This window comes from Pteropus alecto, unplaced genomic scaffold (genome assembly GCF_000325575.1).
Source record: "Pteropus alecto unplaced genomic scaffold, ASM32557v1 scaffold7, whole genome shotgun sequence".
NCBI classification, from domain to species: Eukaryota; Metazoa; Chordata; class Mammalia; order Chiroptera; family Pteropodidae; genus Pteropus; species Pteropus alecto.
In genome coordinates, this window is record NW_006494614.1 from 48860799 (window position 1) to 48876171 (window position 15373).

General features: G+C 50.0%; 1 protein-coding gene and 1 pseudogene across 6 annotated transcripts in view; both read left to right on the top strand.

Moving 5' to 3' along the window:
* USP35 (ubiquitin specific peptidase 35) overlaps positions 1–15373 on the top strand; it is a 72222-nt gene that overhangs the window by 49061 nt on the left and 7788 nt on the right. For all 6 annotated transcript variants that reach the window (XM_025042740.1, XM_015600459.2, XM_015600461.2 and 3 more), the window contains 5 exons: positions 5520–6202; positions 7258–7390; positions 9115–9244; positions 9635–9736; positions 11386–11544. In XM_025042740.1, coding sequence (XP_024898508.1) covers positions 5530–6202; positions 7258–7390; positions 9115–9244; positions 9635–9736; positions 11386–11544 — 1197 coding nt within the window. In that variant the 5' untranslated portion in view covers positions 5520–5529. The remainder of the gene's footprint in view (positions 1–5519; positions 6203–7257; positions 7391–9114; positions 9245–9634; positions 9737–11385; positions 11545–15373) is intronic.
* Positions 8189–8308, top strand: LOC112474731 (annotated as a pseudogene).

Genomic DNA, 15373 nt, shown 5'->3' on the forward strand with positions numbered 1-15373 from the left:
ACCAATAAAACCCTTTTTTTTCTTCCATTCCAGGAGATAGTTTGGGGGCCCACATGAAGGCCTCACAGTAGTAGGGCAAGGGGCTCCTTCCCAGAGCTGCCTTGGGTAGAAGAAGTGCAGTTTAAAAATACAGAGATGCTGCTGCCCAGAGACATGGGGAGCCAGGGATGGAGGGACTTCTGGTTGTTGGGAGGGACAGCCTGGTGCCCACAGGGAGTCAAAGGAGGGAAACAGGGTATGAGAGTCAGAGAGAGGGGAAATGGGCTGCACATCTCTTAGGTGCTAAGCTGGGGCTTGAAGGGGCTCCTGTGCTCTGGGGTAGAGAGAAGGTGAGTGAGACCTTCTTGAAGTCCTCCCCTGTCCCATGAGGTTCTGTGAGCTTTGACCTGAGGGTTAACCTGGAATGGTTTTTTTTCCCCTTCAGCTTTGGTTGTTTGAGTCATTTCTAGAATGGGTAGAGCCTCGCTCAGTCCTGTCTAGTGACCTCTGTAGGGATGTTCTTGGCTGGTGTTTAAGAGTCTCAGAGTTATGGGTATGTGAGACCAGACCTGGACAGATGTGAGGGCAGTGACTGGACAGAGGGTTAGGCCAGTCCCTAGAAGGTGCTTTTCTGGTCATAGCCCTGATTTTATCTCATCTTGCTGTTACATGTCTTATGTTGGTCACTTGGCACTCCTTTACCTCTATGCCTGGTCCTCTGCTGGGGACTGGTCACTGGCAGAGGGATTGGACCTACTTCTTACCAAAGGAAGGCTAGCCTGCTGGGGGAGGTAGACCTAGAATCCAGTGACACTGCTGAGGAATGAGAAGTGAAGAGGGCCTTGGGAAGCCAGAACTCAGACTTGGACTGCAGGATTAGGAAAGGCTTCCCAGAGGAGGGGGCATGTGACCTGGGCATTGAAGGATGAGTTGGTGGAGAAAAGAGGGAGAAGGCCATTTTCAGCAGAGAGGATGTCACCCAAAGGTGGCAGATGAGTTGGAATTTACCTGGAGAAAAGAGGGAGAAGCCCATTTTCAGCAGAGAGGATGTCACCCAAAGGTGGCCATCAGGAAAAGCCCACTGCCCAAATTCCTGTAGATTCACCATGGAACAGTGTTTGTCAAGTTCATCACCACCCCTGCCTCATATTAGCTAAGTGTCACAGAAAGGGCTTGAATGTCAGGCTCAGGAGTTTGGACCTTATCCTGAAGGCACTAGGAGCCATCAGAGTTCTGAGCAGGGAGGGGCATGGCAGGATGAAGTTTACCGTCTAATGAGATTAATCTGATGATGTTTGCAGGGTTGTTGGGAGAGACCAGAGAGGGATGAGGAAGCCTGAATTGGGGCTCCTTTGTGCTTACTGTGTGTTCTGTAGAGGGCTGGGTGTCGCTGAGACTCTCAGGCTGTCATGTCAGCAGTGAGAAGTATAAGCCAAGGGCTTGGGAAGGAGTAGCAGCGTTGGCCGGGAAAGGGTTAGGGATGGTCATCTCTTGTTTTAGGGTTCAGAGGCTCAGAGATAGGAAAGGACACTAACCTCATGGCTGTGGCCACCGTGGAGGATAGTGGCTGGGCCAGATTCAAACCCTAGACTCTGCTTCTGCAGGACACATGCCTCTATAGGAGGACAGATTGAGGGAAGGAATGAGGAGATAGATTAGGAGGCTGTTGCACTAGTCCAGGCAAGAAGTAAAGAGGAACTGATCTTGGGTGGGTCTGGAGCTCAGAGGGAGACCATGGAAGCAAAACCTGGCAGTGAAGGCTAATGGACGAAATTCCTTGTCGAATCAGCAAAATCAAGAGTGTGTCTTCTGTCTCCTTCCCTGTCAGTGTCTGTTTCACCTTCACCCCTCAGTGCCAAGTGGCCCAGGAATAGACTCATGATTGATTGCTCCAGCCTTCATAATTTTTAAATCTTGTCCTAGCTCCATCAATCATAGGTGGAATGGTGCCCCTTTTCCAGGTGAGAAGGCTGTAGAGCTCTGGGACTCCCTTGAGGTTACCTGGTGATTCTGAAGCAGAGAACTGGGTCTCATACCTTTAAGGCAGGCTTTTCTGAGGGAGGACATAGCTTCTATTTGCTGCTGTGTTTGGCGTGGGGCCTGAAGTGGGGCCTGGCGTGGGGCCGCTGTTTCTTGGGTCGGAGCCAGTGTCCACAGGGCATCTCCTGGTCCAGCGCCTAAAGGGGTAATCCAACGTCCTCTGAAGAACGCTGGGTGTCTGCTTCTTCCTCTTCCAGGAAGGCTGAGAGTGGCTTCTAACCCCACCCTGCTGAGGCTGTGTTCCTTTTCCTTGGTGATCCTCGACTCCATTCATGTTGCAGGGCTGGAAGGCTTTGTCCTGCCTCCCTTCTGTGGCCCATATGGGGTCAGGTGAGGTTCACACCTCTAAAAACCTTCTGCATGAATGCATCGAAGATATTAGTGACTGGGTTTGTTGGTGACTATGGTGACAGCTCATCTCAGACTGGCTGTGTGGTAGGGAGGCAGATGCGCAGGGCTTGTCTGGAGTGGCCTGGCCACCGACTACACAGAGCCCTCACCGAATGGCTCCACTGACTGAGCACCCAGCTGCTAGGCATAAACCACCTTATGTGGTAGTTATCAGGTAGAGCAATATGAAATCACCAACATTTGATCCTTCACTTTCATGTGGTTCAACTTGATATCATTTATCCCCATTTTACAAAAAAGAAGAGGCTCACAATATGATTTGCTCAAAATCACACAATGCAGGATTCCTCATTCCTAGTTTGATTTTCTTTCCACTTCCAGAGCCTTCCCTAGCCCCAGAACTCCATTTCTACTGGCCCCAGGTTTTCTTCCTCCACACGTGATGTCGATATCTCCATTAAGGTTTCTCCTTGGCTGCCTGAGTATAGACATATCTTGGAGATATTGCAGGTTCAGTTCTAGACCATGGCAATAAAGCAGATTGTAATCTTTTTGCTGGTCGAGGGTCTTGCCTTCGATTTGTTAAATATGCAACATCTGTGACGCATAATAAGGTAAAGTGCAATAAAATGGGTATGCCTGTACCCGGATTACTTGGCATCCTGGATTGAATGCATATGAAATGCACCAGCCCAGCGGGTGAGGGTAGGGGTTTGGTTGGACGGTCTGCAAGGGAGGTTGGTCACAGCCCCTACCTAAGAAAGAGAGGACCAGGGCTGTAGAGAGACCAGTTTTTGAAGATACTTTGAGATTATGCCTTGCCTCTCCACGTTTGCCAATACCTCTGCCTCCACCACTGCACTGGAAGCTCTGAAGGGCAAGGACTTTGCTTCCGAAGTGAAGGGGACTGACACTTTCTAAGCACTTACTTGATCCCAGCAGCGTGGTAAGGACTTTATATGTGTTTTCACAACAATCTCGCAAGATGGACATAGGTTCAGAGAGCATAGGTAACCTGGATAAGCAGGATGCATTCCAGATGAACCTTATTCAGGGTAAACAGAGCAGAGTTTAACACAGGAGGCTTGGAATGGGCCCTGGGCATATGTACTTGTATGAAGTACCCAGGTGATTCTGAGGCAGCCAGGCCAGCATAGGGGATCCACTGATCTGTACCCTGGCTACACCTACAGTAATCTCTTCGAAGGCACTCGGGCTTTAGTGAGTGGCATGGGAGATGCCAGTCACTGAGAAATAAGCCTCAGTCCTTGCCCTGTGGAGCTCACAGCCTGATGAGACAAAGACCTAAACAGATGGGTCCATTGCATTGTAACACATGCAGTAATGGAAGTTTGCTCTTGGCCAAGAGCTGGGACCATTAAGAGAGTGTCTCCACAGGGCCTGGCACATAGTTAGGGTCCCACAATATCTGTGGTTCTGAATAAAAGTTTCTGGCCCCTCCTCTAGGAAATTTCTGGCTTGTCTTCACACCAACTCCAGGTGTCAAGAATACTTTTTACTGAATCATTAAGTTTAGTTAAACTCCTACTGTGTGCTGAGCCTTATGTTGGGTCCTTGCTTAGAGTGGGATTATGCAAAGAATCAAAGAAATGGCTGTGCTTTCTCGTAGCTGAAAGTTGGATATTATGAGAGCAAGCTGTACTCAAGTGAATTAGCATGAGAATCAGGAGTCAAGTGGGTCAGTGGATGAAGGCTTCCAGGAAACAGCCCACATAAAGGAGAAGAGCAGAGATGGCTGTTATGGCTCAGGAAACACGTAGCAGTAACTCATGCTGTATTCTGCATTTGCTCATTCAGCAAATGCCTACTGTGTGCTGGGGATACTATGGTGAACGAAACCTGACGTAGTTCCTGCCCTCAGGAGTCTATAGGCGTACCGGGGAGATATTGCAGGTTCAGTTCCAGATCACCACAATAAAATGAATCATAATCTTTGCTGGTGTAGGGTCTTGCCTTCAGTTTGTAAAAAAATACATCTGTGAAGCACAATAAAGTGAAGCATAATAAAATAAGGCATGCCTATATGTAGTACAGTGGCGGAGGCTGACTCCAGTCAAGTAAACATGATTAGTGCTACAGAGGAGGATAGGATGCTCTGAAATTGTTAACAGAGGAATTTGACCCAGATAGGAAGGTCAGGCAAGGCTTCCTTGAGCACGTATGAGCTACAGTCTGCAGGGTGAGCCAAGCAAGGAGGGGAAGGAAGAGCATATGCAAAGGGCCCAGTGGCAGGGAAAACAAAGTGAGCCAAGAGTGAGGGGCTAGTGTGGGCTGAGGCTGGGGAGGCAAGCAGGGCTACGTGTGCAGGGCTGGAGCATAGAGACAAGACGCTGCTTCAATGGAGGAGATTTGTTCCCATACAACTCTGGTACTATGTGATTCCAGCTATAATGGAGGAAGAGGTCACAGGAGGCTCTAGGAATCCAGGGCAAGGGATGAATTCATGCCTGGAGGTCCAGGGCTGTTCTCACTGAGGACAGAGTGTTTGAGGTGGGCTTTGAAGGAAAATAGGAGTGTGTGGTGGTGGTGGTGGTGGAAGTCTTGGGAAATTGGATGTTTCAGGCAAAAAGCAGAGCATACACAGAGAAGTGGAATCTTGGAAAGGTGTAGATCTTTTGAGAAAGAGCAAGAAGTTGTTTGAGGGAGGAATAAAGTGTGCAGGGATTTCAGGAAGACCTGTTGGCCCGTCCTTGGGCCCCTAAGCCCTCCCTCCCTTGAGGTGTTGTGTGTGTGTCCCATCTCCTCTCCACCACAGGACATGACTTGGCCAAGATTCTGGACAGTTTCTAGATCCAGCTCCTACCTGTCCTGAGTGAATGAGGTCACCAGCGGGGCTTGGGGAGAGAAGGGCAAAAGGGCTGGAGGAGGGCGAGGGCTCAGGTATTACCTTTGTGAGATTAAAGACCCTCATCAGCAATAACACACTTGGGCTTACTGTCTGCCAGGCATTGTGCTTTACTTCATCATGACACTTCCCAGTGAGGTAAGTATCCTTGTCCCATTTCACAGATGAGGAAACTGAGGCCCAGAAGGGTTGAGTTGCTTGCCCCAAGTCTCAGCACGCAGGGGACCACATAGGGTATTGGACTTGTCCGGCAGAGTGTGAACTTGCTCCCTGTTCTCTGCAGCGTGACCGCCATGGACAAGATCCTGGAGGCCGTGGTGACGTCGTCATACCCGACAAGCGTGAAGCAAGGGCTGGTGCGGCGGGTGCTGGAGGCGGCCCGGCAGCCCCTGGAACGAGAGCAGTGCCTGGCGCTGCTAGCGCTGGGCGCGCGCCTCTACGTGGGTGGTGCCGATGAGTTGCCGCGGCGCGTGGGATGCCAGTTGCTGCACGTGGCAGGCCGCCACCACCCAGACGTCTTCGTGGAGTTCTTCAGCGCGCGCCGCGTGCTGCGCCTGCTGCAGGGTGGCGTGGGTCCTCCGGGCCCCCGCGCGCTCGCCTGCGTGCAATTAGGACTGCAGCTGTTGCCCGAGGGTCCTGCGGCCGAGGAGGTGTTCGCACTGCTGCGGCGCGAGGTGCTGCGCACAGTGTGCGAGCGCCCGGGGCCCGCGGCATGCGCACAGGTGGCCCGGCTGCTAGCGCGGCACCCGCGCTGCGTGCCAGATGGCCCGCACCGCCTGCTTTTCTGCCAGCGGCTGGTGCGTTGTCTCGGCCGCTTCCGCTGCCCGGCCGAGGGGGGGGAGGGCGCGGTGGAATTTCTGGAGCAGGCCCAGCAGGTGAGCGGGCTCCTGGCACAGCTGTGGCGCGCACAGCCCGCCGCCATCCTGCCCTGCCTCAAGGAGTTGTTCGCAGTCATCTCCTGCACAGGTGCGTGTGCGCTGGGGCGGGAGCTCGTGGGCGCCAAGATTCTGGACGCGCGCCTGGACAGATGGCTGTTCATGCACATTCTTCTGCTTGGCATGCCCACGTGCGGTGTGGTATGTGTTTGCCAGGGGTGAATGCACAGGTGGGAGAAGTGATGTTCCAACATTTAGTTAGCAAGCCTATGGGGTGCACCTACTTTGGGTTCTATCCTGTGGCGGGTGCTGGTTACGCCGGAAAGAGCAGACTGCCTGGTGTGGGAAAAGAATGCACCTAGATTAACCTGTCAGAAGAAGGACCTGAGGGCTGAGAGAGACAACAGGAAGTGGGGGAGGGGGTTTCATCATGCCCTTTGGGTCAGGTGGGTTTCATAGAAGTGGTGACTTTTGAGCTATATTTTAGCTGGACAGTACCGGGCAGCAGGGGCAAGGTGCTCTGGTAGGAAGAAGGAAGGTCTGAAAACGCAGTGGAACCTGTAGGTGTCAGCTCTGCAAAATCTTGGTACTCCACTGACAACTGAACTTGGACTATGGTATAAATGACTGAAATAAGATCTGTGCCTTCCCTGATTATAGGGTTGTTTAGGGGGAAGGAAGGTAATGGACGTGGCAGCAGAAGAACCAAGGCGGGGTGTCTAAGGACCTGGGTCTTTATATAGTTGGACAACCAATGTTTCTAACTAAATGTTCTTTCTCACCTCTAGGCCTTTGTGTGGTTGCACACGGAATGTCTTCCCTCCCCCCAAGTTTCCATAGACCTCCTATGTGCTCTTGCCAGCTCCATTGTTACCCCTTCTAAAGGCCTTGCCTGTACACCCAAAGTTTGGAGTCAGTGCTCTATTTTTGGTGCCTAGCACAGAGTTGGGCCCAAAGCAGTGCCAGTGGAGGTTTGAAGAGGGAATGAGTTAAGGTGAAATCGGAGGCCATGATGCTGAGGAGGTGGCCCTGATGTGCTCTTTGCTGGCCCAGCTTAGTTCCTTGGCAGCATGAGTGCATGGGGTGATGGGGGCAGTGGGGGCACCTGCCTTGCTAAGCTCAGCCCAGTCACGCCCCCTGTTCCAGAGGAGGAGCCACCGTCTAGCGCACTGGCCAGCGTGGTCCAGCACCTCCCATTGGAGCTCATGGATGGTGTCGTCCGGAACCTCAGCAATGATGACAGTGTGACGGACTCCCAAATGCTGACTGCTATCAGCAGGTGGGCTGAGGGCTGGGTGTTGGTCAGGTCTTCTCCCTCCTAGAAGCCTGTTCTGGGTGGAGTTGCTGGATTAGATGTAGTTGCTGGGTTAGATGTAGTGTTGCTGGGTTAGATGGCCAGGCCTTCATGCTTGTTCATTCATCAATCCTTTCTTGAGCCTTGTTTTGTGCTTTGCCCAGGATGTGGGGGAGACAGAGGGCCTTGCCCTAGTGATACTCTCAGTCTGGGTACTAGGTGTGAGGCCCTGGACAGGTCAGTGAACTTTCTGAGCCTCAGTTTCCCCTTCTGTAATAGTAGATGTGGGTGGTGGTAGAAGTTATCAGGTTTCCATGGGGTCATATTAGAAGGTGAAAGAAAGTACTTTTATGAATTGCTTTCTGAATTTGGAAAGTATGATAAACAGTTTGGTTGCTTTTTGGTTCACAGAGCTCTTGCACATCATCACACCTGTGATCTAGCCACACCTGCTGACCAGTGATCCTAGAATATGCCTCCTCCCCTCCTGCCCACAGGTCTTTGGCTCTGCAGACCCCATTCCCCTAGCCTCCCTCCCCCGCCATTCTTTCCATACCCGTGTGTAGATCCACTGTCTCCAGTTGGCCCTCCTGGATTCCTTGTTTTAGTGGGTAAGAGTGGGGCTCTGGAGGTAAGCTGCCTGAGTTCAAATCCTGGCTCTACCACTTCTTGCCTGTGTGACTTTGGGCAAGTTACTCAACTTCTTTATGCTTCAGCTTCCTTATCTGTAAGATGTGGTATAATTGAACCCATTTTGTAAAGCTGTTTTGAAGATTAAATAGAATCTATGGCCATGCCACCCTGAACAAGTCCGATCCTGTCTGATCTTGGAAGCTAAGCAGGGTGGGGCCTGGTTAGTACTTGGATGGGAGACCACCTAGGAAGACCTAGGTGCTGTAGATATAAAAATAAAAAAATAAGGGATTGTAAGCTGACAAGGTCCTTGCAATCTGTGAGGTCAACCAAGGGCTGCCTTGGCTAAAAAAAAAAAATTAGATAAAATCAGATGATATGTGTGAAGTGCCTAGAAGCTGTTATTATTGTAGTTACTGTTACTTTGTTCTCTCTCTTTATAGCATAGTCTGCCAGTATAAAATAATAGTAACATTTTTCTGAGTACCTCCTAGGTGACAGCTTCATGCTCAGTGCACACAAATCTTATGTCGTGGGGGTTAGATGGGTTAATGCGTTTAAGGCAGAGCATTGCCCGGTGAAGAGTGAATACTACATGAGTGCTAGCTATTACTGTCTTGTTTACTCCATACAACAATCCTGTTGTTGGCAGGCATTGTTCCCATTTCACAGAGGAAGAAACTGAGGCTCAGAGAGTAAATGACTTGTTCCAGGTCACAAGCCATGGTTTGCTGGAGCCAGATCTTCTGGCCCAGGGGCAGTGCTCTTCCTGCCATTGGGGTCCAGGCAGAAGCAGCCAAAAACCCTGTTCTTCCACAGTAGTCTGTGTGTGGGGGTGAGGTTTGGGGTGTGAGAGGGCCTGGCTCTCCTCTTGCTGGGCTGGGAGCCCAGGTCTCTGCCAGGTGCCTGTGCTGGGCTCATTTGCATATCCCAAGGCATCTTGTTCATCCTAGGGACCCCTGGGCTGCCCTGTGCAGGTGTGAGTTAGTGTGGGGCCTCAAGACATTATGGCTAGTCCCTGGCCTGCCCCTACCCAGGCATTTGGGCCTCCCTTGTCCCTGTACTCCCCTCACCAGGATGATCGACTGGGTGTCCTGGCCCTTGGGGAAGAACATTGACAAATGGATCATTGCACTGCTGAAGGGCCTGGCCGCTGTTAAGAAGTTCAGCATCTTGATTGAGGTTTCACTCGCCAAAATTGAGAAGGTTGGTGGGCCCCCGTTCTAGCCCTTGCTTATGGCCCTTCCTGCTAGTCTCTTGCCAGTAGCAGTCCAGGTCTGAGGCAGAGCACTGGGGCTCCCACCCAAGCTCGCTGTGACCTGGGACAATTCACTGCCCCTCTCTGGGCCTTAAGTTCCCCATTCATTTGTCTGACTGCTCATTCAGGCATGTGTATGTTACTTTTGGTGTGTTTGTCCATCCATTCATCAGATAACTATCTTGCTGTCCATTTTGCCATCTGTCCATCCACCAGGTCGTGAGCTCCTCCATTTTCTTGCTCTGACATGGATTTGCTGCTTCAACTCCAGCCTGTGGCTGCACTCAGCCTTGGGCGGCCCAGGCCTGGAGGGTTCCTGACCAGGGATTCTCTTCCAGGTTTTTTCCAAGCTTCTGTACCCCATTGTCCGAGGATCTGCCTTGTCTGTCCTCAAGTACATGCTCCTGACCTTCCAGCACTCCCATGAGGCCTTCCACCTGGTAAGGGCCCATCCCTGCTGTGCCCCGCACTGGTCTGGCTGTAGGCCAGGCATGCTGTCTCTGTTGGGGCTTAATGGGTCGGTGCTGGAAGACCAAGCCTTCGAAGCCTTGGATGTTAGGACTGGAGGATATTTGAGACCCCAACTTACAGATAGGAAGCTGAGGCCAGAGAATTTGTATGGCTTCCCCGTGGGCCCATAATCGAATGACAGGCCTAGAATGATGACAGCTAATGTTCCCTGGGTACCAGCTGTGTGCCAGTCATAGTGCTAAGGCAGGACATATTTTCATTTATTTAATTCCCGGAGAAGCCCTAAGAAAGAGGTTCTGCCATTTTCTCTATTTTTCACTTGAGCAAACTGCAGTGTAGGGAGGTTAAGTCACTTGTCTTGGACACATACACATAGCTAGTAAGCAGTACAGGGAGGATTCTAGCCAAGTTGGTGTGACTCTCAACCCAGTGCCCTTTCTGTACCCTGCTGCCTGCCAGCACTTTAGTGGCCTGGGCTGCAGCTCAGGGCCATTTCTGCGGGCTTCTGGGCCCTCCTTTGGGAAGGATAGCCTGTGGCCCTTGGGGGCCACCTTCCCCTGCCTGCCTTCCGAGGACCTGCAGTTGGGGCCTAGATTCTTATGGCCCCTGGTTCCCTATTTGCTGCAGTGGGAAAAGCACAGAACCAGGGATTGGGATACTTGCGGGTTGAGTCCCAGCTCTGCTGTCTGCTGGATTTGGTGACCTTGGGCCGAAAACCTACCTCTCAGAGCCTGGACAGCGGTAAACCATAGGATGGTGGGAGGGTCAGATGAAGTAATATTTGTTAAGAGCCTTCCACATACTAGGGACTTGACAGATAGCTTTTTTTTTGGGGGGGGGGTTCTCCCCCCATCCTTTTTTTGGGCTCCCCTGCTCCCTTGCTCCCTGTAGCCTTACTGTCCCCTGGGACATTCTTGGCAGATTTTATAACCTCTCTAACTTCAATGTCTTCATCTAGGAAATGGAGGGTGTAGAACCCTCATGGGTTTGAAAGTTAACAGCCTGTAGCACAGAGGAAAGAAATGGGCTTTGGATTCAGAGAGACCTGGTTCAGACACCAGCTCCCATAACCCATGCTGAAATTCTTGGCAGATTTTATAATCTCTCTAACTTCAATGTCTTCATCTAGGAAATGGAGATAATAATCACCATTGTGAAGATGAAGTACTTGACATGTGTATTTGGTGAAAGAATGATGGTGTTTGCCCCCAGAGGTGGCAGCTCATGCTCCATCAGGGCTGGCCACCAGCTGGCCATATCATGGCCCCAGCATCACTCCTGGATGGGCAGAGAAGCCCTGGTCACTCGGGCCTTCAGGCAGGTCAACTGGCTGAGGCTTAACAGCTGGGGCTTGGGCTCAGGCCTCCCTTTAATTGTGAGGAGTGAGTTATTGATCTCATGTTATAGGTGAAGAGATTGAGGCAGGGTGTCCAAGGTCACAGATCTTATAAGGGGAGTCACCTGCCTGCAGAGCTCAGAGCCCCATGTGGGTAAAGAGGAAGTGGTCAGGTTAGCAAACCTCCTGCCACAGGGAGCTCTGGATGTGTTCAGCAGTGACCACTATGCCACGTCTCAGGTGGGTAAACCAGTGCTAAGCCTAACCCCTCTGCTCTCACAGCTCCTCCCTCACATTCCCCCCATGGTGGCCTCTCTGCTCAAGGAGGACTCAAACTCGGGGGCCAGTTGCCTGGAGCAGCTGGCAGAGCTGGTCCACTGCATGGTGTTCCGGTTCCCAGGCTTCCCAGACCTGTATGAGCCCATCATGGAAGCCATTAAGGTGAGTGACAATTCCCCACTGCTCCCTTGCCCCACTCTGACAAGGGTGTCGATGTGGGCTTTGTTTAGGGCCATGCTGCAAGTTGGTGACAGCCCCATTATTTGGTCCCTGGCTGTCTCCCATTACCTCCCTTGGCCCATCCTGTGCTTCAGGCACACTGAGCCACCTGCCATTGCCCAGATGGGTCATCCTCTCACGATTGCTCTGAGCCTCTGCATATGCCGTTCTCTCTAACTGTAAATCCTCTTCGTGTTCTGCCTGAATTACTCCTACATATCCTTTAAAGTTCTGCTCAATTGTTACCTCCTTCAGGAAGCCTTCTCTGATAACTCTCAAATCTTCCTGCCTCCACCAGGCTGGGTCAGGGTCTTTCTGGGCTCTCACAGCCCTGGGGCATTCCTCTGTTACACGTTGTCATTGACTTTGTGTCTGTCTCTCCCACCAGATGATGAGCACTGTAGAGCAGGGATTGTTTGCAATTGTTCACATGACTTTATTGTCACCCTACTCTGTGCCAGGCCCAGGCTAGGAATTGGGGACAGAGGCATGAGTTACCTCCACTGAGGAGTTTTCAGCCTGGGGGGCTGACAAACTTGTATAAAAGTAACTGATTTAAGAAGCTAATGAAACAACTGTGAAGGTCAGCTGGGAGCAGTGAAGAACCAGAGGAGGGAAAGATCCCCAGTTGGCTGCAAGAGGAAAGGGCTTCTGAACTAGGCTGGCTGGATTGCTGGGACAGTAACTAACAACTGTCGATGTACCTCATCTGACAGTGTTTTCCCATGTATTTTCTCTGCCAATGCTCACAAAAAACCTGCCAAGCAGATACTATTGTCATTTCAGTTTCATAGATGAGGAAAATGAGGTTTGGAGAGGTTTGGTTACTTGTACAAAGTCATAGAGATAGTGAGAGACACAGCCAGGACTGGATTGCCTGGTACAGAGGGCAGGCTCAAGCATGGGTGGAAAATACCTAGGTAGGTGGTGGCCCGTTCAGAACCTCTCGTCTGACTTCCATTTTCGTAGCACAGCAGATAGATAACCTGAAAAGTATCCCACTACAAAACACTTAGAAATGCTTGTTAAAATATAACAAACGTCTTTTTAAGTACATAGCTGAACTGGCAAGAAAGTAAGGGGGAATCCCCAGGGGCCAAAAAGGAAGAGAAAACTGAGTTCCAGAACGGTAAGTGAGAGATGCTGCTCTTTTTCCCTGGGATGGGGAGGGAGGGTGGGTGAGATAGCTGGCCTCAGTCACTAAGGGGCTTGAGCTGATGGGGACAAGAGATGAGGCATAGTGCCTGCCCCTCGTAAGGAGTTAGCACTAAGAGGCCCACATAAGACAGGACCCAAGAAAGGCTTTACTGTTAGCTTTACTGTTAGAGTTGATCTAGAAAAAATATAAACATGGTCCTAAACAGATATCAAAGAAAGTTTTCTGGCTTGGTCTGGGCTGTGGATTGGAAAAAAAGAAATTTGCAGTCAGTGGCCTGCTCTCATATTGGTTTAAGGGTTCAAATTCACACCATCTTTGGTGTTATGGGACCCCTAAGCTCAGATACTAACGTTAAACGTAGTCATAAACTTGTAATACCCATGATTGCCTAGTTGAAATGGAAACGAAACTGCTTTCGAGTCACAAAGATGAGATTCTACTGAAGATGAGTTTATAATACAAAAATGATAAAACATACAAGGGAACAATGTACTGTGACAGTAGGTAGATACAACAAATGAAACCTCTGCCGTTTACTTGGATCTTCTCAGTTCTTCCGACTTAACATGAGGGAGATTTTCAATAGAGCTTACCTGTAAGGGGCTGCCTTGCTAGGTTTTGAGCTCCCTGTCACTGGAGGGGGATGAGCAGAAGACGCAGGACTTCCACTTACTGGAGGTGACTGTTAGTGTTTCCTGCTGGATTGTAAGCTTCAGGTGGGCAGGGGACTGTGTCGTTTTTTGATCTCTGTGCCCAGTAAATGAGTGAGTGAACATGACTGTAGTGTGAAGAATGCTATCATGGAGATGTGGACCAAGAGGAGGGAGCATGGCCCAGCACTGAGCCTGGAGGGAAAACCATGCGGAGTGAGGCCCCGGCTTTGCCCGCGAGGGACTATGGTCTGATTCAGGGGGCAAGGTGATTCTGCCGATACCTGTACTACTAGGTGCAGGGAGTTATGCTTTATAAGAAAGGTATAGATAGTGTGGGGACCCCATTTGAGAAGATCCTGGAAAGCCTTCTAGAGAGAGGATAGGGGTTGGACCTTGAGGGATGGGGATTGACAGAGAGAAAGGCGTAGGGGGTGAGAATGTGCAAGTCCAGTTTGGCTGAATGTGTTGGTGGAGCGGAGTGGAGATCAGTAAGATCAGTCAGAGGGCCTTGAAAACCAGCCTAAGCGACTCTGCTTAATCGAGCAGATTTGGGCTTCTCAAATTTTCTGCCAAAGTACTTGCCGTCAGAGGAGGGGACTTACCCCAAGTAGCCAGAGTTTCTCTAAAATCTCATTTTATCTCAATGACTTAAGTATAGACCTCATAATTACATTTGTTTTAATATAAACATATGTTTCTTCCTTGACTGTTAGAGAGCACAGCTCCAAGAAGGTGTGCTACTTTTGTCCTATGGCTTTGAATACACCTTGGTTTAAGCCAGTTTGAGGGGCAAGACAGCAAATTTTCTGCAGGATTTCGTTTATAAAATTCTTTCACATGTATTCTATGAGTCCATCTTTCTTCATATACAGGCTCTTTTATAAATTCTGGAAAGTTTGTTAAGTAGGCAGTTGTACCAGGTTATGGCAGTGTCTCTGGAGCTGTGGTCCTTGCTAAGGGAGCCATTGTTTGTAAATTTCCAGTAACATTAGGAGCTTGCGAGTGATATGAAAGTTCTTGTTTTTATTTTCCTAAGAGGATAAAGTTACCTTCTTTGGGAAAATGTTTTTTTTATTTTTAGTGTGGATATTTTTGCATTTTCTGTGTGCAGATGGGTGCATGCGTGGGGCTCAGTCTGCTTTTTTGTCCCTATTTATTCATGTTGTGTGTGGAGTGGAGATTGGATAGCGGGTAACAGGAAGAAAAAAGAGATGATACTGAGCCTGTATCTTCTTACCTTGTTTCTGGAAGCGCCTACATTTTTTATCTGTGAGAACTGACTAATCTGATAAATAATTTGATAAATGACCCTGGGAAAATGAATGGGCAGAAGTGTTAAACCACTGCTTGAGCCAGACCTTCCACAGTGGCTGGAGGATGTGCACTGGGGAGATGGGTGCTTTCAGTGTTTCCAGAGCTGGTTTGAAGCTTTGGAGCCTTGGACAAATCTAGAGACTGTGCTCAGGATCTGGAAATGAAAGCAGGGCTAGAGGAACTGTTATGACTATTACTTAAATCTACCAAGTAATTCTATATTATGTTTAGGTGTTTTTCTTTAAAATAGATCATAACTGGAACTAGCGCTTGGTAATATTCTTTTAGGTGCAGCTGTTTAATGTGAAAAAGGATAATGAGTGAGAAAACTTGCTAATCCCTGAGCCCGTGACCAAAGACCCATACCTCAGACCCCTGGGATCCTCCCACTGTCCTGACTGTGGGATCAAGTTCCAGGGAGGTGACTAATTTAAAAAAGCTGACTCTGCAAACCTAAAAGTAGAAGGTGAAGCAGGAGCATCATTGTGTGCAAGCACCATGCAAGTATAGAGTGCCAAACTGATATCAGGTAGGAGTGTCCTCATGTGACAGATGAGGAAACTGAGGTCTAGGGAGGTTAACTGACTGAGTCAGAGAGGCTCACTGACCATGGCCAGATAGCTAGTGAGGACAAAAGTCAGGACTA